At 44.2% G+C, this 26,990-nt stretch overlaps 1 protein-coding gene and 1 long non-coding RNA gene across 2 annotated transcripts; both read left to right on the forward strand.

Moving 5' to 3' along the window:
* The first annotated feature begins 1,749 nt into the window (after nt 1-1,749).
* On the forward strand, nt 1,750-4,032 carry LOC115194748 (uncharacterized). Its single transcript, XR_003878468.1, has 3 exons — nt 1,750-2,422; nt 2,774-3,136; nt 3,786-4,032. It is a non-coding gene; the product is annotated as an uncharacterized LOC115194748 (long non-coding RNA).
* A 5,888-nt stretch (nt 4,033-9,920) lies between these two features.
* LOC115192125 (cilia- and flagella-associated protein 61-like) lies at nt 9,921-22,793 on the forward strand. The gene is made up of 5 exons (XM_029750326.1): nt 9,921-9,952; nt 15,482-15,650; nt 21,684-21,747; nt 21,982-22,196; nt 22,470-22,793. Exons 1-5 carry the CDS (start codon nt 9,921-9,923, stop codon nt 22,791-22,793), a joined length of 804 nt encoding a protein of 267 aa, XP_029606186.1.
* Nucleotides 22,794-26,990: the final 4,197 nt, after the last annotated feature.

The raw sequence follows: 26,990 nt of genomic DNA on the forward strand, positions 1-26,990 counted from the left end.
ATTGCAGCCGGTGGACACCCAGGCTTGTGCTGCAGAGCTTCGGGATTCAGAAGTGACTCTGCAACCAAGAGTCTCAGAAACACCCAATGTTTTCTTTGTTCAGTTAGTTGTCATCAATAAGAAGTTTGAAATGAGGTAAGTTCATGGGAAGATCACAAGCATAATTTGATTACTAAATAATTCATTGATGAATTAATTACCTAGTCGTTAACAAAAGGGTTACTATTTCGAAGAATAAAGATGAAATACATTCCCATTTTAATCAAAGGTGATCAAATGTAATTTGTCTTTCTCCATTTTATGAATATGTGGAAATCTTTCACTTATCATGGCAGCCCTCCAGTGTGTATCAGTCTTGTGCTGTGTGAAGGAGAGCGAGGGATTGTTAGTTGGCTCCCGCTGGGTCCCTCTCTCTGTCGCCTTACTGCCCAGCTGTTCTGGAATATGGAAGCCAGTCACTCCCCACCGAGAATGAGCATGTAATTAATGAGTATGGCGCTTAAAGTGACAGTAACTTGAAGGAGAGAAGTTGAGCCGAGACCAACGGGCATTGTACTGAGACGGGCAGCTTGCTTGGCCAGTTGTTCCACCGCTATGATCTCCATATTGGCTCTGATTAGAGCTTCGGCAGAAACACAGTTTCACTTAACTTTCCTCATTCAACTACAGATCGGTGGACTTCCTGCCCAATATATTAAAACCTTTCCCTGTAAGTACCCTCTATAAGTCTTATTACTAAACCCATTTATGACTGACATCCTATACTCAGTGATTTCCTTATTGTGGAGGGTCTTTGAACCTGAGGTTATGTGATAAGCATGAAGCCAATCTCCTTGTCTCATCCAGGACCGGCATCATCTCTGTGCCCAAGCTGCTCCCTGAGTTCCCCCTCCTCCAGAGCTTCCTCAAGGTGGTACCACACCAGCAGCCCGCCCCAGGAGCTCTACATCTTCCATTGCTCTGTTCTGCTTAAGTGGGTGTAATATAAAAATGTGATTGGGTACAAAGTGCATTGTCTTAGCATGCATCTACTTGTTAATCTTAGGATCAAACCGAGATGGATGTTAATGGGGAATTGAAGAGAGACATCCCCTAGATCAGTGGTCACCAAGCCTTTTCTGAGCCCAGATCACTTTCTGAGTCAAAATGCAAGACGAGATCTACCACTCAGATAAATAAAAAAAAACATGACTTATAAAACGTAAGCACATGCAACATTAACCAATTAAAAACAGTTCTGTAGCAATGAGGTTTGTGCAGTAGGCTACAGGCCCAATACATTATCACTACATTTGGCCATGATTGAATTGCCCTGCCAATTTTGTTCTTCTAAGACCATTTTTATACTATATTGAAAAAAATGTAGGTACATGATCACACTGGTAATAGAACTTGTTGTATTACTTGTGAGGCACAGCTGAGTGAGCATGATAATGTGCTTTTTTTTCTTTACTGAACTGATGGCCAGTAAAAAGAGGAGGGACCAGCGGTGAGGCTGCCTCACTCGACTCACCATTCCTCCACTCTCCCTCCCTCCGCTGACAAAAAGGGGACACAGTCTTCCAGCTGATGCCGAAACTCAAGTCGCACTGCATTATTTCTGCCTCGTGTACTAATTCATGTTGTTACTCCTATGACCGGAGAAAGTGAAATATTCCTCTGTATTAAAAAAGACACAAGCCACTAATAATAACAACGCAAGCTTATCGGAACACTTTGCTATGCTCATTCTCAGTGCTGGTTGTAGCATGAGTGGAAGTAGGGAGAACGCACATTTTATGGATTATAAAAGTGCTGAATAACAACTTAAGCATGAACTTACTCATCAAAACAGCAACTCTGCTGTATTCATTGAGTCTCTCTAGTCTTGGTTTTAAAAGTTTTGAAATCTCACAGTATCAACAAGGTTTCTTTTTACAGTCTATGGCTCGAGGAAACTGTGCAGACATGGTGATCTGAGCTATCTGATTGGCCAGCGGTAGACCTATAGCTGCACTTGGTTTGCTCTCTGGGCCTGCTGGGTAGGTGGAGTTCTACCTTCGGACACATGAAATGGTTTAAAATGGGAACACTTTGCCTTTCCGGCTCTAGGGCTGCTGAATCAAGTGCACCTACCGCCAACAGCACAAAAAAGAAATTAAAATAGGATATTTTTTTTTACAGAAATGTTTGTTGATCGACTAGAAATGTCTTGGAGATCGACCAGTCGATCGCAATCGACCGGTTGTTGACCACTGCCCCAGATGTACTGTATATTGCTTGTGTAATGTCAATCCTGGTCTTGTTGTCTTCTCAAGACATTTGACATGAGGCTGGCAGTCTGCAGATAGGCCTGCTGTCTGTGACACGGTGAAGAGACTCGGTCTGCATGTGAGCCCTGCTGGAGGACCTGGACATGTTCTTCAAGGCCAACAGAGACATGGTCAGTCACAGACACACAGGGCATACTACTGCAAATAGGACAAAGGATAGTACAATAACCACTAGTTCCATTTACCTTAGCTAGTCTCCGTTTATCAATCAATCACACAAAACTGTTCCAGTGATTACAATTATTATGTTGGAAGACTTGGAGTATCACTGATTGATTGATGGTTTTTGCAAGGAACCAACTAATTACCATGTAAACCACATTACCACATTACACCCCAGATGTCAAACATGACTATGGCAGAGCTCCAACACAGATAATTACTTTGGAAATGAAAATGGAACCACATTTATGTGTAATATCTCATCTCCCATCCTCTCTTTCTCTTGGTCTGTCTTCCAGGTTGGAACACCCTTGCAGGTGTTTGTGGCCCAAGTTCCGAACCAACTAGTTGGGATTTTAATTATTGGAAATTAGGAAGCAATTTTCTTTTTTATCTTCACTAGACAGACTTCAATGGTATTTTGCTTTCGTATATTTAGTACTACTTAAACTCTCTCTCGATATAGATTACATCCGAGCCAACTATAACATCAAAAACGTAATCTACTTCACCACCGCTATGAGGAGTACGGCAAACGGTGTCACTTTGCCCTCAACCCCATCTTCCAGTACTACGCCAAACACTTCCCGAAGCGGGCGCTGCAGCTCGCCCACAAATCCTGCCTCTACTACCCGATCTACCCCTCCTACCACAGCCAGGGGGTGAGAGAAACAGCCTAAAGACCGTAAAGCTTACATTGAGTGACTCCTCAACGTGCTCATTCCAGAGTGTGTGCGTACGTTCAGTACCAGATAGCGCCTGCCCAGCCACCAGCTCTCTCCGGGGTTAAGGCAGCAGGTGCTGATATAAGACTGCCAGCTCCAGCTCTCTGGACTGTGAGAAGACATTTCCTCAGTGTGTAGAGGCCTCCTCCTCCTGCTAATTACCTTCTACAAACATGCACCAGATTGGGAGATGATGAGGTGTAAATAGAATTATGGAATTATGGAAATCATCATTTGGAAGGAATCATCATTTGGGCAGTGGATGGTGGAGCATTGGGTTGGCCAGCCATGAAGGGGTTTATTTCTATTCAAGAGCACGTTGAAGGACATGTAAATCGTGTAAACCAACTTGTTAATCTGAACTAATTATGTCTGCTTCCCAAATGGCACCGTATCCCTTTACAGACCTTTTATGGGTCCTGGTGAAAGGTAGTGCACTATATAGGGAAAAGGGTGGCATTTGGGATGCACCCTATATCACCTTAGACTTGGCACCTGTTAGTCACCACCCGCCCTTGCCTCCATCAATAGTATAGCTCATATGTATTACCTCACCTGACCTTTGCCTCTTTTCTTCTCCCCTCAGAACTCCTGTGCCCGTTACCTGACCTCTGTCCTGAACTGCATGGTCCCGGTGCTCCCACGACGCCAGATTGTTTACCCCCTGGACGAGCTGGGCATCAACACACCATCCAAGCAGATCACCAAGGACCAGGTGGGCACAGCAGCAGCTGGTGAACATGTTTTAACATGCCAGGGAATGCAAATGGGAAATACCCACTGTCTCCAGGTTAACAGAATGAGCGGGAGAGAGATGATATGAGCACTAGCGGTTCGGGGGTTGGGGGAACAGTGCCCCTGTGACAACAATTTTGGACCCCCTTGTGGCCCCCCTAAATGTGGAGTATGAAATCATTTTTACATAACAAATTTTTGCTATCATTCTTTTTTTTTACATCCGTTATTAGACAGTGGCAACGCGGAACACTAATGATTATGAACATGGTTTTTGCCTACTAATGCCTGCAATGCAGTGAAGAAAACAATATGACAACAATAACGTTTAATGTAACTGGCCCCTCTAACAGTACAACTGGCCCCAGCTTGGGCCCCTCCAGTTGAAATGGTCGCCACTGGATATGAGACAGAGCTAGAGTAGGGAGAAAGACAGGAAGTATCTTTAGTGTGAGTAATTTACATGCCCACAAGAGGGCGCTGCTTTAAAATTGATGGATTCCCCACTTAGCATGGAGTGTTTATAACTGATATTTGTGTCAAACAGTAAAATATTGTGATGGATAAAATGATTTTATGTGACTGATAATTATTCAATCAAGTGTAAGGCGTGCCATGTACAAACAGCATTGCAGTTTTGAACATTGCATATAATGAGTTGTAGAGCTTCTTCAGTGGTATTGTATATGCACAGGTTTTCTTTGATAGTCTTTCCAACCCAACCTTCGCAGGTTATTTTTAAAGGGCTTATATTTATATAGATGAGGGCAGCAGATGGTTGCTCTGACAGACGGTTGGGGATGTTTGCCTCTGCTGTTTAACAAGGTAAAGCAGCATAGTCCACTTATCACACTCATAAACCAGTGTCTGCCGCACCTGGGCTATATCTCAATAGTTGTAACTAGCTTCCTCTCCTTGTGTCCTTTTTCCTCCATATTCACTGATCTGGCTGGACAGAACAGGTGGAAGCAAAATAGTCTAAAGTAAACCTAACCAGTCTGTTCACCTATAAAAGGTAGGTCATGGAAAAAAGGAGACAAGGAAAGGAAGCCATTTCAGACTAACAAAACATAGCCCTGGACCTGTCCTTATCCGCTTAATGAAACACTTGTGTTGGATATGCTGCAAATGTAATGTTATTCAAAATCAGAACTTTATAAAGGTAACACTTTCACCATTTGACTTTTGCTAATCACGGCACATTCTTCTTTTACATCAGTCGATATTCTCAACATTGTCAAATATAATAATATCAATGGAGTTTTAGTCCACAGCATGTTCTGAACCATAAGACGGAAGCAGCACAGTTATGCAACATGTTGCTGTGCTTTTTAACCTTAGATCATAGATTTAAATCGGAGACTAATTGTTCCTATATGTGTCACGTCTATCCCGCATCAATCCCCTCTCCCTCAGTGCATTTGCAGATACACCTGCATTCGCCCATTCCAGCCCATCCAATTTAAAAGCTCTATTTAGTAACACGCCAACCATCATATCCAGGCTGCCGTGTAGATAAGAGGAGAGCAGAGCGCTGCCTCGCAGCTTTGTCTGTCAGGTTGCGTCGCAAATGGCACCCGATTCCCTCTACTTTTGACCAGAGCTCTGTGGGGCCCTGGTCAAAAGTAGTGCACCATGGGAATAGGGTGCCATTTAGGACGCAGGCGCCGCTTTGTGATGTAAGCCCGGTGTCTAGCACAGATGTATTAATCAGATTTAAAGCACCTGTTCCCTCTCTATCAATACGGGATCATATTACACAGTGCCATGGTCACAGCGCCCGGCCATTATGTTAGAGAAAAGGTTAGGCAGCATCTCCACAGGGACAGGAAACAGGGACAGCTGTACCTGCCCCACGCTATACCTACCTGCCCATGACAAATCACAAATCAGACCTGCCCTGTGTTGTTTGGCTGTCTGGAGTATTTCAGGTGATTCTTTTTTGAGGGTGTTCTTTACAAAGCTAAATAAAGACGTCAATAGCTGAACTGACAGTGTTCCTCGCACTTTAATTACATAGGTTTGATAACATTTGCTCATTTTCACATGAAGAGTTTGCATTTACGTTTTGTTGACGTGTGTTCTTTTAAAGAACAGAGCAGGCACGGCCGGAAGCAACATAAATATTACTCAAAGGTTAATTCCACCCCTGTTTGCCCTTCCTTTCTGGTGTGCTGCCATTTTCCATCCAACAAGGTGTGCAGGGAAACCAATCTAGCTAATTCTGAATGCTCAAGGACCAGTTAGCGCTCTAAGATCACTGTGTGGTTATTAGTGATCCATTGCAGCATTTGGAGAAATGGACAATTCTGTGGATAACACAATGTTCTCTGCAACCATTCTCACTCTGTACCTTGTGTTGAATGACATTTGGACATTTATTTTCAATAGAGCCAGTACCCATAATACATTTGTTAGTATTTAAGTAGGAGCGCTGGCACTTAAGTTTCACTCAGTGCTTCCAGTGGCACCATCTAATACTAAGAAATGTCCATATTGTTTGGTATGAACACTGCTAAAATAATAATAGAATGTTTGGGCTGAAAGCTGGTACTCTCTTTTAGGTAGTTTAGTGCTCAGGGAAATCGCTGCAGAATGCTGTGGTAGCCATGCAGTGTCACCAGCAAAGCACCCCCACACCTCCTCCTCCATGCTTCACGGTGGGAACCACACATGCACAAATCATCCGTTCACCTTATCTGCATTCACCTTATCATCCGTTCACCTTATTTGGTTCCAAGACAAATCTCAAATTTAGACTAATCAGATCAAGGGACAGATTTCCACCGGTCTAATGTCCATTGCTCGTGTTTCTTGGTCCAAGCAAGTCTCGTCTTCTTATTAGTGTCCTTTAGTAGTGGTTTCTTTGCAGCAATTTGACCATGAAGGCCTGATTTACGCAGTCTCCTCTGAACAGTTGATGTTGAGATGTGTCTTACTTGAACTTTGTGAAGCATTTGTTTGGGCTGCAATCTGAGGTGCAGTTAACTCTAATGAACTTATCCTCTGCGGCAGTGGTAACTGGGTCTTCCTTTCCTGTGGTGGTCCTCATGAGAGCCAGTTTCATCATAGCGCTTGATGGTTTTTGCGACTAAACTTGAAGAAACTTTCAAAGTTCTTGACATTTTTCAGATTGACTGACCTTCATGTCTTAAAGTAATGATGGACTGTTGTTTCACTTTGCTTATTTGAGTTGTTCTTGCTATAATATGGACTTGGTGTTTTACCAAATAGGGCTATCTTCTGTATTCTGTATCTTCTGTATTCTAGAAAATAGTAAAAATATAGAAAAACCCTTGAATGAGTAGGTGTGTCCCAACTTTTGACTGGTACTGTATATTGTTTAAAAATACTAGAGTGACTGAAATATTAATTTAGGAGAGACATTTTTTAAGGTAATCAAACAAATGAATATCTTACTTTTACGGACACTCTCTGCCACTTCGCCTCAGGCACCATATGCACTCAACCACATCAACCAAAAACTAACCATGGAACCAAAAGTCACCATCATTGTGGTAGTGGGGTCAGCAGACACTGGCTTCACTTTTTTTGAAGTATTGAGAAATTGTATACAAGCATTCATGTGTGTTTTGGTCCAGTCAAGAGGTGCTTAGATCTTAACCCATTTCTGAAGGGCACAATCGCCAGATTATATGATTTAATACAGAACATTAATCTGCCTTCCTGGGCAAATACAAAATCTACATGGGAGCAAGACATGGGTGCCGAGCTACCCGATGACATATGGCAACATAGTATTGGGCGTATTCACACCTCATCATTTTGCACAAGGCACGGGCTCATTCAGTTCTTTTGGTCGTGCCAGTCTTTGAGTGGCTTCTGGGACCCCATTTTTTTTTAGCCATTCTCACACGTGTAACAAAACTATTAGCCCCAACCAATTCACTGCTATTTTTTGAGTACTTCCCCTAGATCAGAATGGCATGCGACAGCTTTTGCCTCGCTGCTAGCTCGCCGCCTTGCCCTCTTTCACTGGAAGTCTGCATAGCCGCCTTCCTTGATGCAGTGGGTTAAGGAGGTGATGTCATCCCTGCCTCTGGAAAAGGTTAGGTACACTGTGCCTGGGTCCCCATTCATACAATATGTGGAAAGCCTGTCTTTAACATTGTGTAACTTGTATATTTTAGTAAGCAGTCATGTCTGATCTAGTGGCCATATACTGTGCTGATAGGTTTCAACTATAATTACAATACCGATTTTTGTATTTTATATATTTTTTTCCATTGGTTTAGTTTAGTTTTTGTTTCTATCGTTGTCTATTTTTTTTGTTGTCTTATTACATTTTCTGTGATATATTTGTATGACGCCTTGGTGGAGGGATGGGTGGAGGAATGGGTGGGTGGTTGGGGAATAAGGGGTTGTACGGTTATTGTACGGTTCTTCTTTCTTTTCTCATGTCTGAAAATGGATAAATAAAGTACATAAAAAAAGAAATGTGTGTTTTAGAGGAAGCCCAATGACATCCAGATGATTGTAATTAGTGGGAGTGACTGGTCGGTATTAGAGCAGCAGCTTGTGCTGCTTTAACAGCAGTGATTAGTAGAAATATGAGTAGAGAGGCTAATAGGTATACCCACCCAGAGCAACATGTGTGAACACACTACCATCCCCTTTCCCACCAAGGCAATTTATACAACCAGCGTACTATTAGTATTACTCTGAATTCATGGTTTCCTTCAAACAAACACCAATACAACTCCTTTTGTTATTACAGTCTTTTTTGCATAGTCATAAATAAGCTTTTTTTTTTTAACTCTTCTTAATCTATCTGCGCATGCAGTGTGTACAGATTCTTGCTTCTCAAAGTCTTGATGTTTAGTTGATTGGGTAAATGAGGCTTTGTAATTTTAGGCTTGGATGAAAGCCTGAACACACACGACAACCCTCCATGACCACGAGTAAAAACACTTGTCTAAAGTGTATGTCAACAGCATTCACTTGCAGAAAGAGTTCTCCAGCATTTGTCTTTTATTCCAGGAATCCAATCTCTGGAAATGTCACCAGACCTTTGATTGGTTAGAAAGTGGAGGCGCTGCTATGTTTGCATTCATCCCATCTTTGAGATTAACTGTTCCTCCAAACAATTTGGCGTTTAGGCCTGCTCATTCACCATGAGCCGATAACTGCCAGGCAACCGGGTCATTGTGTGCGGATGTGAAAGCAGCGCGGAGGGAGGGAGTGTGCATAACGCAGGGAGGGGGTTGGCAGGCAGGAGCGGCGGGGCGATGGGCACACAGCTGCCTGGGGCTGGCATTCAGGAGGGCCGAGCGCTGGCCCTTTAATTAGCCACTCCACTGTTCTCCTGTCAGGGATCTTCTGCAGCGATCTGTGTTTGCTGTCACTAATGACTTGACTAATGAGGCAGTTAGTGTCCACTAAAATAATGGCGAGGCTCTGCTAGCAGTGGGCCTGGTTGAGTGATGGATCAGCTTGGGCCCTGCTGGGCCCCCTTATCAGGCCAACCCAAACGGCTGGCCTCCAGCTTTCCATCCTCCTCCATCCAGCCCACCCCCCTCCTCCATTACTCAGTGCGACAGGGTCAGAGTTGGGGGGGGGAACAGGGCAGTCAGATAAAGAGGTGGTGGGGCTGCTCTGCCTCTCTGCCTGGTGGTCAGCGGTGTGGGGGGAGTGGAGCGCCGGGGTCACAGCGGCCGTCTGTCAGCGTCTGATAACAGACAGACAGAAAGCCAAGGAGCTGGTGATTTGGTTGTGTCCAGAGCCCAATCACAGGCCTTAATGCCTCAGTGCTGGGAGTTAAACCCACCTTCTGGCTCAGATTAAACACGGAAAGTTGGATTGAAATGAGCTCCGATTATTCTCTGTTCACCAGAAAAAGTAACGTTATGACTATAACTACTGTTCCCTGAAGAAAGGAAACAATGTACAACATACTATGGGGGAGTCGCACTCTCGCAACTTCGGTTGAAGGATCTACAATCACGCCTGTCAAGGCCAATGAAAAATGCACCTCGCTGGAAGCCCCGCCTTCCACAGGTAATAAGTGTGAGGCTCGGATTCATTCCTTCAATTAATAACGCTCTTCACCGAGCCCAGGAACGGGCAGCGCTGGGCCAGAGAGGTGTTGTACCTTGTTTCCCTCCTTCAGGAAACAGTAGTTATAGTCATAACGTTACGTTCCCTTTCAGTCAGTCAACTTCGGTAAAACATACTATGGGGAAATATAATCACGCCACAACCCGACCCAAATGGATACTAAATTAAATGGCCGATGGCAGACCCCCCAGACTTGCCCCCATCAGATGCGCCAGTCTGGGTATTGAGCACACGGAATGTAGGGCTACACAGGGAGCAGTGACATCCAATGTATGCGGATGATAGCAATGATAGGAGAGATCATATCCTCACATGGTCTCTCCTATCATTGCTCCGCAGACGACACACAATTAATCTTCTCCTTTCCCCCTTCTGATAACCAGGTGGCGAATCGCATCTCTGCATGTCTGGCAGACATATCAGTGTGGATGACGGATCACCACCTCAAGCTGAACCTCGGCAAGACGGAGCTGCTCTTCCTCCCAGGGAAGGACTGCCCGTTCCATGATCTCGCCATCACGGTTGACAACTCCATTGTGTCCTCCTCCCAGAGTGCTAAGAGTCTTGGCGTGACCCTGGACAACACCCTGTCGTTCTCCGCTAACATCAAGGTGGTGACCCGATCCTGTAGGTTCATGCTCTACAACATTCGCAGAGTACGACCCTGCCTTACACAGGAAGCGGCGCAGGTCCTAATCCAGGCACTTGTCATCTCCCGTCTGGATTACTGCAACTCGCTGTTGGCTGGGCTCCCTGTCTGTGCCATTAAACCCCTACAACTCATCCAGAATGCCGCAGCCCGTCTGGTGTTCAACCTTCCCAAGTTCTCTCACGTCACCCCGCTCCTCCGCACACTCCACTGGCTTCCAGTTGAAGCTCGCATCTGCTACAAGACCATGGTGCTTGCCTACGGAGCTGTGAGGGGAACAGAAGAAAGCGTGGGGGAGACACAATAAATTGTAGCCTGTACCCTGGCATCACTGTTCACATGATCAACGGTGACACTACACATGCGCGCCACTGGACGGAGGAGACAGCGAGCCTCCCGTGAAGTGCCATCTGAATGGACAAGACACCACTTTGTGGCCTGGGAGAGATTGGTTGTTCTTCCATTTCCACCACTCTTGACAACCATCAAACTCACATGTGGGAGACAACACCTTTGACACCAGTGAACACTGTGGAACTTCGAGGTTGTTAAAATTGTGCCAAGGTTAGCCTAAAGCCCGGCCCACTCTGGGCACAAGGGCTCCGGTGATCAGGGATGTCCCCGATTGGCAGTACTGTTGTCACAATGAGCCTCACTCGTTTTAGGCGGTAAGATTCATTCCGGTAACCGGCTGGCTCCCAGCACTGGACCATTTCGAGGTTCATATGAATCCCAGAGACTGTGTGTTGGATAATAGCATTGTCGTGTTCAACACTGCTTGTTCCCTCGACTGCGCTACCAACCACCAATCGCATACAGGGCCCATAACCTGTATCACTAGACACCTCATAGGGAATAGTGAGCTACAGGCAGGAATCAGCAATGAATCCCAGTAATGAGCCACCTATGAGGAGGGGTGCCCCCTTATGGACAAAGAGTGAATCTCCCAACTTATTACTCCCACGATGGGGAGATTGATTTACACCTTGAACCCCGTGAACACCATGGGACGCGGGGTATGAGAGCGGCATTAAAAATAGACAAGCTTCCAACAGACGTGTTTCCGTGAGTGTCACTCCCTGACCTTAGAGATCCTTTTAATTCTCTATTTTGTTAGGTCAGGGTGTGACTAGGGCGGGCAATCTATGTTTTCTATTTCTTTGTTGGCCGGGTATGGTTCCCAATCAGAGGCAGCTGTCTATCGTTGTCTCTGATTGGGGATCATACTTAGGCAGCTTTTTCCCACCTGTAGTTTGTGGGATCTTGTTTTGGTACTGTGCTGTTTAGCCGTACTAAACGTTACATTTGTATTTGTTGTTCATTTAATAAAGTAAGATGTACGCCTACCACGCTGCACCTTGGTCCAATCCTTCCAACAACGATCGTAACAGTGAGATTGTATAGCCTGCATGAACCCCGGCCCCCTTGTGGGCACAGAGGACTCTGGCAATGGCTGATGTAGCACCCAGTTTGACATAACAAAATGTGGGGGCACTGTCATCACAGCAATGTTTTTTGTGGCGCAGTGCAGATTCCTCATCGGAGGAACATGCAAGCCCTGCTCTCTCTACTTTCTCAAACTCCAGGAATTGAAAATAGGAATGGGGTTGCCATATTCCCAGGGGAACGCTAGTAAGTTTCTTTCAGTGGGAGTTATGCATGCTAGCAGATGTTATTTATTATTTATTTTAATTTTATTTTATTTCACCTTTATTTAACCAGGTAGGCCAGTTGAGAACAAGTTCTCATTTACCACTGGGACCTGGCCAAGATAAAGCAAAGCAGTGGGACAAAAACAACATCACAGAGTTACACATAAACAAACGAACCGTCAATAACACAATAAAAAAATCTATGTACAGTGTGTGCAAATGTAGTAAGATTAGGGAGGTAAGGCAATAAACAGGCCATAGAGGCGAAATAATTACAATTTAGCATTAACACTGGAGTGATAGATGTGCAGATGATGATGTGCAAGTAGAGATAGTGGGGTGCAAAAGAGCAAGAGGGTAAGTATTGATATGGGGATGAGGTAGTTGGGTGTGCTATTTACAGATTGGATGTGTACAGGTACAATAATCGGTAAGCTGCTCTGACAGCTGATGCTTGACGTTAGAGAGGGAGATAAGACTCCAGCTTCAGTGATTTTTGCAATTCGTTACAGTCATTAGCAGCAGAGAACTGGAAGGAAAGGAGGCCAAAGGAAGTGTTGGCTTTGGGGATGACCAGTGAAATATACCTGCTGGAGCGCGTGCTACGGGTGGGGGTTGCTATGGTGACCAGTGAGCTGAGATAAGGCGGGGCTTTACCTAGTAAAGACTTATAGATGACCTGGAGCCAGTGGGTTTGGCGTTGAATATGTAGTGAGGGCCAGCCAACGAGACCATACAGGTCGCAGTGGTGGGTAGTATATGGGGCTTTGGTGACAAAATAGAGGAGGCTCTTTAGTCTAAGCTAGGCTAGCCAGCCTCTTTGACCGCATCACGGTCCGTTTAGAATAACCAAGCGACTTAACACTATGTTAGCTAAACAAGAGAGCTACCCAAGCAACTCTACCGTGGGGAGGTACAAATAGCTAGTTGTAGCTAGCTTGCCTCAGTGATGCAGCACTTGTTAGCTAGCCTAGTCTCGAAAGTGTAGGTAGGATCAGTGACAGAGCGCACAGAAACCAGGAGACAATCGACTTGAGCAACGACCCAAACCATCTCTGCGTCCCGCAACTCAGACGAGGTACGTGCATGCGGGAGAGGAAGTCACTACCGGAAACACAAAGCCCCCTAAAGAATGTTACACTATTGCGAAGAGAACCTGTGCCACGGATTAGTAGGGGAACATTGCCAGCCGTCCCCTAGTCTTGCACACAAACTGATTTGAGCGAGGGCAGCCTGAGCATGCACCGAGCCATACAAGACAATCAACGTGAGTGTCTTTGAATTCATTGGGACATGGTTGTTAATCCTCTCCAGTTTACAATTGGCTCATTCATCCCCTCCTCCTCTCCCCTGTAACTATTCCCCAGGTCGTTTCTGTAAATGAGATTTTGTTCTCAGTCAATTTACCTTGTAAAATAAAGGTTAAATACAAATAAAAAACGAACCCAGCTTGTTACCTTTCGTCTTCAGGTACGTTAGCCATCTTACTTATTGCTATAGCCAGGCCAATCATTTACAAGAATAACTAATTGTTCATTATTAGGAAACTTTTAAGAATCATACAAACTTCAGCACACAACTTCCAGTGGCTGAGCACGCCAACTAAGGGACATTTTAGTTGGCGCAACGTAAAACAGTCTCGTGTTCCAATTGTTTGTTTTAGTAGTGTGCACACTGAGGTGTAATTGAAGTAATGAATCCGAGCCTCGCTGTTATCACCTGTGGAAGGCGGGGCTCACAGCGAGGCGCGGAATTCATTGACCTTTGGCAGGCGTGACTGTAGATCCTTCAACCGAAGCCGCGAGAGTGCGAACATAGTATGTGGTACCCCATAGTATGTGGTACCGAAGTTGACTGACTGAAAGGGAACACACTGGATTAGGCTGCCATTGTGAACAAAGACTATGGTTGAGTTATTTATTCTATACATCAAACCGAGTGTTAAAATCTATTGACATTAAAGGGTTGTAATAAGTATTGTGCTGACACATCTGTTTGTGTTGCATGAAAAGGTATTTTTTTCCACTTCATTCACAAATGTGCAACTTAGACAAGATCAATCACTTTCCCTCCAAGAGAGAGGCAGCAGACTTGCAGGCGGTCTAAAGCTTGCCATGACATGGCTCAGCCCAGTGTACATCTCCTTTTCACTCAGCACCATTGAGGCTTTCTCTGTTGCATCACCAATGGGAATAATGTCCATTTGGCACGGAACAAAGGAGGACATTTACATCACAAGAGACCTTTTACACTCCTGATAGTAAACGCGTAAGAGGAACACTACAGGCTGGGGACAAAACCAGACAAAACAAAGGAAGGGCTTTTACTATGAGGCTTAGAAAATAAAGGATTTTTAATGTATACCGATGTAGATTAAATGCAATAAGGGTATTAGATGGAGGCATTCAGATGCATCTGCGCCCTGTCACTCAGCTCTCAGAGAATAACAACACACTGCAGATAGAGCCTTAGCTCATATCTCTGTGATTCCCTCTGTTCTTCCTGAACCAATGTACAGCATGTCGAGTATTAGATTTTTCCGCTACTGCAAAAGGGAACAGGAACTCTGAGATAACTGTTGCCGAAATACACCCATTTGATCATCAGGGCAAGACCATTTGGGTTTAGGTACGATGAGGTCATCATTTCTCAGAAAATATATGTTCTCGTATTCTGCACTGGACATTGTTAATCTATCTATGCATTATTCCTAGGCTGGCTGAAGGCCACTGAGTTGTCAGAAGCAAAGTCATCTTCCCAGAAATCGTTATGTTTCTTTCCTGCTCCAGCCCACACCTGCAGGTTCAATAACATGACTCTGATCTCCACGCAAGGCTTTCCGGGCTACTACACCAATGAAAAGATGAGATTCCTGTCCACAAGATGAGATACCTGCAGCTGACCTTACTATCGTTCAAGGTCTACAAGGAAGACTGTCGTCATCAATGTCAATGGAAATCAGAGCTTGGGAATCATCTTGATCTCATGGACACAGAAATGGCCTGTACTACAAATGTATAATACCCAGACACAGAATATATACTGTATCTGCCTATCAAACACACCTTTCAGAAGGCTCTATAAAAGCTTTAACATACTACATAATGAACATCTGTTGTAGACTGTGCCAAGCTGACTAACTCCACTCTCCTTGTCCACTACCCACAGCCATGGCTACTGTGACAGTGACCATACCCAGCTGTCTCTCCGCTCCTGGATCAACGTGGTGACGGGCAAGAGGGTGGGCATCGACAGGGCAGTCAAGCACGTGCTGGTGTCTGGGGGCAGGAAGGTGCCCTATGATCACCTCATCTTCTATACAGGCCAGCAGTACCAGGTTAGAGGGAAATATAACACACTGGTCTACTACAGGGGTGACAAATGAATTTTGCCTCGGGAGCCGCATTCAGTCTTCAGTGAGATCCGCAATGATCATTTCCTCGCCGACAAAATTTGAGAAAAAAAATGTGTCCTCTTAATATCCATATTTTTTATTTATTTTCTATGCTCCCTGACTGTCTAGATTTCATTTAGTCGATTATTAGCGAGCTGAACAATGTCAAGAAACTGTTCTGATTTGGTTTTAGTTATTTTAAAGTATATTAAGTTTGAATTGGACCCCCTCGCGGGCCGGATGTTTGCCACTTCTGGTCTACTATGTAATAGTGTCAGGTGAAAAGCACGCTCAGTGCTCTATTTTAAAAAGTGCAATGGTAAATCTTACCAGTAATTATGGGTGCAATAGCTGGCGGTGGCGCTAAAGGACTAGATTGTGACGAATAAGCAAGTTGTGGGTGTGTCGAGGCTTGGCCCCTGACTGGCCAATCAGAACGTGCTCCATGGCTAAATATGTGGTTGCTTCAAGTTGTGTATTTACCTTTTTTGAATGTGTTCCATTGTCATCAATTCCAATTCAAATGTTAGTCCATTATAGCCTAGTTCATTAAATAGCCTTCCCCATATTTGCTAATGTTGAACATGTTTGAAGTCCACATTGTTCTAATTGCAATGCTTCAATATGGAAATACATTGTTAAACATAGGCTATAGCATTCACACTGATATAGGGGCTTGGCCTACTGTAAATTGCCATCTGGACATGGACATGGCAAAAGTAGTCCATCATCAAGATTAAATGAACTAAGCTATTGACGAAACAAGAACTTGCTTTAAATAGGCTATGTCTAAACACAGTTACAGGCACCATAATTGCTCATAATTGGACGTATTGCCCATAATTGGGCGTATAATACAGACAAGGCAACTAAGACTATGGAGGGTTTTACGCACATCTCAACTTTTCATAGGAGCTGGATAAAGATCCATTCTAAAGACAAATGGGGAATGTCCACTCTCCATTATACTGCTTGCAAATGTAATGTTTTATAAACCTCGTGGAACCATCTTACAGATCGTATTTGCACTTCTCCAGAAATAGCAGACAAAATTGCATTGCATTCGAGCAATGTATGTTCTCACCATAGACGGGTTGGCTGACAACACGAACATGATGAGTGCGCATCCACGAGGCAGAAGGCCATGCGGTGTTACGATTCTGAACGGTCAGAGAGCTAGCAACAACGACAAGAAGCTGCCATGTGGGGAATCGTAGGTAGCTCGTTTCTGCGCGTTGTATCATGTTATTGATACCATGTCTTGTTTTGAGGTGCTTTTTGACTCATGTCAATGCTAATATGGCAAAAATGAGCTATCTAGATAACCAACAACTTTAACGATGTATTGGAGAGACAACAAGTGGTCATGGTGCAAATGTATTTATGTTTTCAATTAACATTTGGAGACAAAATAGTTTACATGACGGTCAACAGTCTAAGCCTACCCCGCCCGATAGCTGAGCATGCCTCGGTTTTGTTACTAAACAACCAATCCGTCTATAAACTCATGGGCAGTGAATCCTTATAATAAGTGTGTTTTTTTTTAATCAAATTAAATGAAAAACAAATCTGTTTTTCAAACAAACAACAATATTTCTAAATAGGATTGGGTCAGAAGCACGATATCATATACCGCTTCTCTCGTGGCACTGTAGGCCTACATTTCTTTATGTATAACATTCACATGTCTACACAAAATACTAGCTCCTGTCAATTGTATCATTGCCTATGTGCGAGGCAGATTCTCAAAAAAGTCTGCCGTTGATATAGCATTATAGGTTGAATAGTTTGTAGGAGCTTGTCTTTGGTAATCAGACGAGGTGCGTTCTTTGAAAATGGGGATGGATAGCCTACTTCAACAAGCGAAATGCAGTTATGTGAATTGTGAATAATAAAAAAAGGGAAAAAACATTCGAAATACTTCAAAGCACTCTCAGTAATAACCCTTTATTCATAGGCTACTTAGCTAATGGACAAGATAAAAAGACAAACCAATGCTGCTAAACCAGGCTTAAATGAGGGGAGGCTATGCTTCATTATCTTTTTTTATTTTTATTAAACGAAATGGGGGGGAAACAAATACTTATTTTATGTTTCTAAATATGAGATTCACCGGCACAAAAGGCACATCATTCCTTCAATGGGTACTGAGTGTCAAGGCTGGATAGGCTTCGCTTCCGCTCTCAAAATCCATGATACCCTTATCAACTGCTTTACCGTTAAGACCTGCTTTTTGTGGGTCTTAAAACTCCCCATTAGCACTGCATGAAATTGTCACATTTGCGCTTGTTAAGGACAAACCTCAAATATTGCCACCCCTCCCACCTCAGCTCAAGTGAGCTGATGATACACAGGTACATTTCCAAACCTGGTGTTTGGATGGAAAATGTCAAAAGCGGCCGCTTTTACACGACTAAAAGACGAACGTGCATTTGACGCTGACGCTTCCTTAGCGCCAGACGAAAATAGAACCCTCTGTTTCTATAGAGCAAATTATTTCGACATAATCGTCATAATTTCTCAACGCCCTGATGCTGTACTGATGACATACCATACTTTTTTCTTTTTACGTCCACAATGTTGAATGATTGCTGTGAGGATTTCTAGATTCATCCCTGCTAGGTTCCCTGTCCCGCTGGTGTGGACATAAGCCAGCTTCCTCCCAACAGCCAGCTCCTAGCCCCGCCGTAGATACACCCTGGGCCCGTCCCATCCAACCTCTTCACCCTCAACAACCACCGCAACTGTGTGACAGTCTACCAGTGACTGCTGATGAACTTTGTAGAGCTGGAGGGTATGAATGTAGCCTGTGTACCAGTCTGTTTGTGCCATCGTTCCAGTCCTTGCCACTCCTTGTCATGCCAAGCAAATGTTGAGGAGTGGCACAAACAGACAAGTAACCAGGCTAGCTCCTGAAAGAATTCAGACCCCTTGACCTTTTCCACATTTTGTTACGTTACGGTCTTATACTAAAATGGATTAAATAAAAAATGGTCCTCATCAATCTACACACTGTACCCCATAATGAAAAAATGTGTAATTTTTTTTTTTTAAATACCTTATTTACATAAGTATTCAGACCCTTTGGTATGAGACTCGAAATTGAGCTCAGGTGCATCCTGTTTCCATTGATCATCCTTGAGATATTTCTACAAGTTGATTGGAGGCCACCTGTGGTAAATTCAATTGATTGGACATGATTTGGGAAGGCACGCACCTGTCTATGTAATGTCCCACAGCGGACAGTGCATGTCAGAGCAAAAACCAAGCCATGAGGTCGAAGAAATTGTCCGTAGAGCTCCCGAGACAGGATTGTGTCAAGGCACAGATCTGGGGAAGGGTACCAAAACATTTCTGCAACATTGAAGGTCCCCCAAGAACACAGTGGCCTTCATCATTCTGAAATGGAAGATGTTTGGATCCACCAAGACTCTTCCTAGAGCTGGCCACCCGGCCAAACTGAGCAATCGGGGGAGAAGGGCCTTGGTCAGGGAGGTGAACAAGATGATGGTCACTAATGGTCACTCTGACAAAGCTCTAGAGTTCCTCTGTGTAGATAGGAGAACTTTCCAGAAGGACAACCATCTCTGCAGCACTCCACCAATCAGGCCTTTCTGGTGGAGTGGCCAGACGGAAGCCACTCCTCAGTAAAAGGCACATGACAGCCCGATTGGAGTTTGCCAAAAGACACCTAAAGGACTCTCAGACCATGAGAAACAAGATTCTCTGGTCTGATGAAACCAAAATTGTACTCTTTGGCCTGAATGCCAAGCGTCACGTCTGGAGGAAACCTGGCACCATCCCTACGGTGAAGCATAGTGTTGGCAGCATCATGCTGTGGGGTTGTTTTTCAGCGGCAGGGACTGGGAGACTAGTCAGGATCGAGGCAAAGATGAACGGAGCAAAGTACAGAGAGACCCTTGATGAAAACCTGCTCCAGAGCGCTCAGAACCTCAGACTGGGGCGAAGGTTCACCTTCCAACAGGACAACGACCCTAAGCGCACAACCAAGACAATGCAAGAGTGACTTGGGACAAGTCTCTGAATGTCCTTGAGTGGCCCAGCCAGAGCTCGGACTTGAACCCGATCGAACATCTCTGGAGAGACCTGAAAATAGCTGTGCATCGATGCCCCCCATCCAACCTGACAGAGATTGAGAGGATCTGCAGAGAAGAATGGGACAAACTCCCCATATGAAGGTGTGCCAAGCTTGTCGCGTCATACCCAAGAAGACTCGAGGCTGTAATCGCTGCTATAGGTGCTTCAACAAAGTACTGAGTAAAGGGTCTATGTAACGATCGTCTGACAGAGGGGACCAAGGCGCAGCGTGGGTTGGGTTCATCATATTTTAATTAACGTGAACCAGCAAAACAATAAACAAAACACAACGAACGAACAGTATTGCAGGCTACTCACAGCTATGCAAAATCAACTTCCCACAAAAGACAGGTGGAAAAAGGGCTACCTAAGTATGGCTCCCAATCAGCGACAACGATGTCCAGCTGTCCCTGATTGAGAGCCATACCAGGCCAACACAAAGAAATACACAACATAGAATGGAACATAGAAATAGAAAATATAGAACATACAACAAAACCCCGAAACACACAAAACAAACACACCCCTGCCACGTCCTGACCAAACTACAATACCAAAATGACCCCTTTACTGGTCAGGACGTGACAGTCCTTATGTAAATGTTATATTTCAGTATTTTTACTTTTAATACATTTGCTAAAACCTGTTTTTGCTTTGTCATTATGGGGTATTGTGTGTAGATTGATGAGGAAAAAAACGATGTAATCCATTTTAGAGTAAGGCTGTAACGTAACAAAATGTGGAAAAAGTCAAGGCGTCTGAATACTTTCCGAATGCACTGTATGTACTGTGTGTAGGAAGTGCTAAAGGCATGATAACCCCTTTACATTAATTTCCACTGATGTGCCATTATTCAATAGGATATGAATAATAACGGTAATTAGTGAGAAGGGGGAAATCTTTCATCTCTCTCAACCAGGTCTGCCTCCTCCATCTCCCTCCATTTACAGGGTGATATTAATTTCTGAGGGTTGTGTCCCAAATGGTAATCTATTCCCTATATAGCGCACTACTTTTGACCAGAGCCTATGGGCCCTGGTCAAAAGTAGTGCAATATAAAGGGAATAGGGTGCCATTTGGAACGTAGGCAGAGAAAAGGTTTTCTGTTTTCTGCTGATGAAAAGACTGATGTCATTAAGTGGAATTAATCTTTTTCCTCTGAAGGAATATGAGATGTGCAGTGATCCAGATTAAGCCTATTATATTCACTAATTAGGGGATCTGTTCATTATGGAGGATATCATTACAAAATGCAAATTACTGTTACTACGAGTTGAATGTTGTAGACAGAATGAAAATGTGTTGAAAATGGCTGTATTTTATTTGTTCCTTATTCCCCCTCAAAAAATTTGAAAGGAATGGAAGAATAAGAAGAGGAAGGAGGAATAATACGAATATAAAGGATAGAAATATAGCATGCGTTTAAAGTGTACTGGCAGTATTGTACTATGCAGTGGCTTTGCTGTGGCTATCCACTTCAGCACCATGGACAGGGGCACAGAAAAGAACTGGAAAACAGTGAGGGGCTTCAATAAACTGCTTTCTGTTTCTACAAAAGTGATTTGAAATAAATTACTTTATTCAGGCACAAGCTCTAATCAACTGGGACGCAACCATTGTTGTTCCTCCCATTTAAGATAATACGCCCAAGGGTAGGAATGCCTACCTCGAGCAGAAAGCTGTCACTTCCGAAGCCTGTGCATCAAAGGACCCATTCACTAAGGCTAAACTCATTTAGATCCTCTTTTTGCTGTCATTATTAGCATAATTGTGTTTTCATCACCAAGGCATGTCGTACATACAGAGGCTGAGCTGTAAGAATTCAGAGGTCACTGGGATAGATGCTCTCATCTCGTCGTCGTCCCCCCCCCCCAACAGCTCTTCACTGACAAGGAGAAGATTAGGCAGTCTTTGTTTGGTTGCCTTGCCCCCTTGTTGCCAAGTGACCTGATCTTCCCCATCCACATAGCGTCTGAGTAATTTGGTTGGCTGTAATAGATTTCAACCAATCCTCTTTTTGTGATTGTAAATTGCATCAAGCTCACCGTTCATTCAATCACTGTTCTTTGTTTGAATGTCTAGATTTTATGTTGGCACGACAGGTAATACCATCATCACAGCAACACCATCGATGTGTCCACCTGTGTGGGGATTCTGTTGAGCCTGGGTGTTGAAGGCTTTCGTATCCACCTGCCCACTGATGAAGGCTCTAGCTGCAGCCCCAGCTCATGCTTCAGTAACCACACGGTGGAGAAGGCCTTGGAGAACAGTGGGGTCCATGTTCACCACAACTGCTTTCTGGCCCAGATGAATGACGGGCAGAACCCTGAGTCAATCACCTTCGTGTCCTTCACCAGTGACACTCAACCTCTCAGGCTGGAGTGCTCTTTAAGTCCAACTCAACAGCTCTGAGAGAAAAGAGGGGCTCTTACTAGGGTGCAGTAACCTCATACTTGATTCAGTGAATTGTGTAAGAGAGCTCTAAAATGGATTGTACAAAAGTGCTTTGTGGTCTTTTTTCTCCAAAGTGCTTCAATCATTGTTGTTTTCTTATTGTCCATTTTTATTGTCGATTTCATCCTCTTATGAGCAGTGTAAAATGGTAGAAAAGGATTTTGATACAAATTTAGTAAAACTGTTCACATCCTTGATTTCTTGTGGGTTTTCATGAACCTCTCCTCCAAAGGGGTGAACTACGATGCCTTTCAGTCCAACAACAATGCCTGTCTGGTGTACGATGGTCGACTGGTCATAGACACCACCTTCCATACCAGCGACTCCACCATCCGTGCCGGTGGGCCTCTGACCAAGTTTCCCCGGCACTACCACTCAGACCAGTGGTCCCACTCCAGATTCAACTCCAGGGAGGTGGTCCAGGAGCTGGCTGCTATTCTGCTGCCCTTCTTCGACCTAACCCTGGAACCGGCCATCAACCCTCCAGCCGACCTGGACGGCCTCATCACCAACTACACACAGGCCAAGATTTAAGGCCTGCTGCCGTCCAACAAGTGCCTTAAGATGCTTATCCAAAAATAATGCATTAAATCACAGATTGGGCACATGTTGGATAGTACAGCAGATTGGACAGAACAGCAGCCTCTGGTAAGACACGGGGCAGGGGGACTATGCATTTATGTAAACAATAGCTGGTGCACGATATCTAAGGAAGTCTCAAGGTTTGGCTCGCGTAAGGTAGAGTATCTCATGATAAGCTGTAGACCACACTATCTACCTAGAGAGTTTTCATCCGTATTTTTTGTAGCTGTCTACATACCACCACAGACCGATGCTGGCACTAAAACCGTACTCAATGAGCTGTATACCGCCATGAGCAAACAGGAAAACACTCATCCAGAAGCGGCGCTCCTAGTGGCCGGGGATTCTAATGCAGGAAAACTTAAATCAGTTTTACCTAATTTCTATCAGCATGTTAAATGTGCAACCAGAGGGAAAATAATTCTAGACCACCTTTACTCCACACAAAGAGACGCGTACAAAGCTCTCCCTCACCCTCCATTTGGCAAATCTGATCATAATTCTATCCCCCTGATTCCTGCTTACAAGCTAAAATGTAAGCAGGAAGCACCAGTGACTCGGTCTATAAAAAAGTGGTCAGATGAAGCAGATGCTAAACTACAGGACTGTTTTGCTAGCACAGACTGGAATATGTTCTGGGATTCTTCCGATGGCACTGAGAAGTACATCACGTCAGTCGCTGGCTTTATCAATAAGTGCATCGAGGATGTCATCCCCACAGTGACTGTACGTACATACCCCAACCAGAAGCCATGGATTACAGGCAACATTCACACTGAGCTAATGGGTAGAGCTGCCACTTTCAAGGAGCGGGACTCTAACCCGGAAGCTTATAAAGAAATCCCTCTATGCCCTCCGAAAGAACCATCGAATAGGCAAAGCGTCATTACAGGACTAAGATTGAATCATACTATACTGGCTCCGACGCTCGTCGGATGTGGCAGGGCCTGCAAACTATTACAGACTATAAAGGGAAGCACAGCCGAGAGCTGCCCAGTGACACGAGCCTACCAGATGAGCTAAATTACTTCTATACTCGCTTTGAGGCTAGTAACACTGAAGCATGCATGAGAGCATTAGCTGTTCTGGATGACTGTGTGATCATGCTCTCCGCAGCCGACGTGAGTAAGACTTTTAAACAGCTCAACATTCACAAGACCGCAGGGCCAGACGGATTACCAGGACGTGTACTCCGAGCATGCGCTGACCAACTGGCAAGTGTCTTCACTGCCATTTTCAACCACTCCCTGTCTGAGTCTGTAATACCAACATGTTTCAAGCAGACCACCATAGTCCCTGTGTCCAAGAACATTAAGGTAACCTGCCTGTATGACTACCGACCCGTAGCACTCATGTCTGCAGCCATGAAATGCTTTGAAAGGCTGGTCACGGCTCACATCAACACCATTCTCCCAGAAACCCTAGACCCACTCCAATTTGCATACCGCACCAACAGATCCACAGATGATGCAATCTCTATTGCACTCCACACTGCCCTTTCACACCTGGACAAAAGGAACACCTATGTGAGAATGCTATTCATTGACTACAGCTCAGCATTCAACACCATAATGCCCTCAAATCACTAAGCTAAGGACCCTGGGACTAAACACCTCCCTCTGCAACTGGAACCTGGACTTCCTGACGGGCCAACCCCACATGGTAAGGGTAGGTAACAACACATCCGCCACGCTGATCCTCAACATGGGGCCCCTCAGAGGTGCGTGCTCAGTCCCCTCCTGTACTCCCTGTTCACTCATGACTGCACGGCCAGGCACAACTCCAATTTCATCATTAAGTTTGCTGATGACACAACAGTGGTAGGCCTGATCACCGACAACAATGAGACAGCCTATAGGGAGGAGGTCAGAGACCTGACCGTGTGGTGCAAGGACAACAACCTCTCCCTCAACGTGATCAAGACAAAGGAGATGATTGTGGACTACAGGAAAAGGAGGGCCGAGCACGCCCCCAATCTCATTGACGGGGCTGTAGTGGAGCAGGTTGAGAGCTTCAAGTTCCTTGGTGTCCACATCACCGACAAACTAACATGGTCCAAGCACACCAAGACAGTCGTGAAAAGGGCACGACAAAACCTATTCCCCCTCAGGAGACTGAAAAAATTTGGCATGGGTCCTCAGATCCTCAAAAGGTTCTACAGCTGCACCATCGAGAGCATCCTGACGGGTTGCATCACTGCCTAGTATGGCAACTGCTTGTCCTCCGACCACAAGGCACTACTGAGGGTAGTGCGTACGGACCAGTACATCACCGGGGCTAAGCTTCCTGCATCAAGGACCTCTATACCAGGCGGTGTCAGAGGAAGGCCCTAAAAATTGTCAAAGACTCCAGCCACCCTAGTCATAGACTGTTCTCTCTGCTACCGCACGGCAAGCGGTACCAGAGCACCAAGTCTAGGTCCAAGAGGCTCCTAAATAGCTTCTACCCTCAAGCCATAAGACTCCTGAACAGCTAATCAAATAGCTACTCAGACTATTTGCTACTCTCTGTTATTATCTATGCATAGTCACTTTAATAACTCTTCCTACATGTACATATTACCTCGACACCGGTGCTCCCGTACATTGACTCTGTACCGGTAGCCCCTGTATATAGCCACGCTATTGTTATTTACTGCTGCTCTTTAATCATTTGTTATTCTTATCTCTTACTTTTTTTTAGGTATTTTCCAAAACTGCATTGTTGGTTAAGGGCTTGTAATAAGCATTTCACTGTAAGGTCTACATCTGTTGTATTCGGCGCATGTGACAAATACAATTTGATTTGTCTCATATCATGAAACACATTGAGAGAAATATTAGAGACAGCCTAGACACAGAATAGAACTCAATTGATTGAACATGAAATTTATTTCAATATGATTCAAAGAGCTGATATACATGTAGCCCATGTATCTTTTAATATAGTCAGCTCAGTTTTCATTTGAAGAATCATTTTATCCTTTACTTGTTTGTAACAATTTCAAATACTTTAGCAACTTTGTATTTTTGGTATTGTAAGTTATTGGCAGTCACTGTCAGACGGATAGAATCAAGATGTTTAGGCTATGTTTAGAGGATATCCGTGACTAATGTGACGAGGAAGGGCAAAAAACATCCAACGATGCTATATGAGTGGTCAAGATGAAGGTTTGTAAGAGCCACGTTACTAACAAAGGCTCTAGGAAACCCTTCAGCTACTAAAGATACATCGTAAGAAGGTTCTAACAATTATCTTAATGCTACGAAGGCTCTGGGAAACGAGGCCCTGATTGAGTCATAATTCTGATTAGAACGAATTGTATTTTTTTCAATCACTGTGTTGATGTATTGAAAACCACACATTAGCACATTGTCTATCCTGTTATGCAACGTCTGTTCAGGAGACTGTATTCCACATTTTTATGCAATGTTCCATTGTTCCCTGGTAATGGAATCTCTGAGCTACTCAGTTCTTTGTCATTATACTGTGTTTGATAATCAAACAACATTGACCTATTCTGTACTAGGTTGGTCACATGGTAAACAAGGTTATGTCAAGCGGTGTGTTTACAATACAATCACTTCTTTGTCCTTTTCGAACGAATGAAATAGCTTTTGACGTTTTTTTAGTGGTAGAAATTCAATATCATCACCAGGCATTTCACTGCTCATTCTAAAGCATTTTCTCTTCCGCAGTGGTAGTCATCCACACATACACAATTCTGCTCATTTGAAAATGCATACTGTAACTATTTATTGCTCAAGTTACTAAGTTCCAAGTTATTATTATTGTCAGTATTATTATTTGTTTTCTTATTATTACTAATATTATTAATTATTACAATTTGTTTTTGGAAATATTAAACTAATTAGGTACACTACGTGGCCATAAGTATGTGGACACCTGCTCGTCAAACATCTCATTCCAAAATCATGGGCATTAAAATGGAGTTGGTCGCCCCCTTTGCTGCTATAACAGCTTCCACTCTTCTAGGAAGGCTTTCCACTAGATGTTGGAACATTGCTGCGGGGACTTGCTTCCATTGAGCCACTCACAATTTCTTTATGGACCTCGCTTTGTGCATGGGTGCATTGCCATGCTGAAACAGGAAAGGGCCTTCCCCAAACTGTTGCCACAAAGTTGGAAGCACAGACTCATCTAGAATGT

The sequence above is a fragment of the Salmo trutta genome, chromosome 1, assembly GCF_901001165.1.
Source record: "Salmo trutta chromosome 1, fSalTru1.1, whole genome shotgun sequence".
Taxonomy (NCBI): Eukaryota; Metazoa; Chordata; class Actinopteri; order Salmoniformes; family Salmonidae; genus Salmo; species Salmo trutta.

Excerpts from the sequence above, each read along its gene's own strand:
- LOC115192125 (XM_029750326.1), top strand. The coding sequence starts at position 9,921 with ATGCACCTCGCTGGAAGCCCCGCCTTCCACAG. Across the intron at positions 9,953-15,481 it reads GGAAGCCCCGCCTTCCACAG|CCATGGCTACTGTGACAGTG; the intron begins GTAATAAGTGTG and ends CACTACCCACAG. Across the intron at positions 22,197-22,469 it reads TCAGGCTGGAGTGCTCTTTA|TTCATGAACCTCTCCTCCAA; the intron begins AGTCCAACTCAA and ends TTCTTGTGGGTT.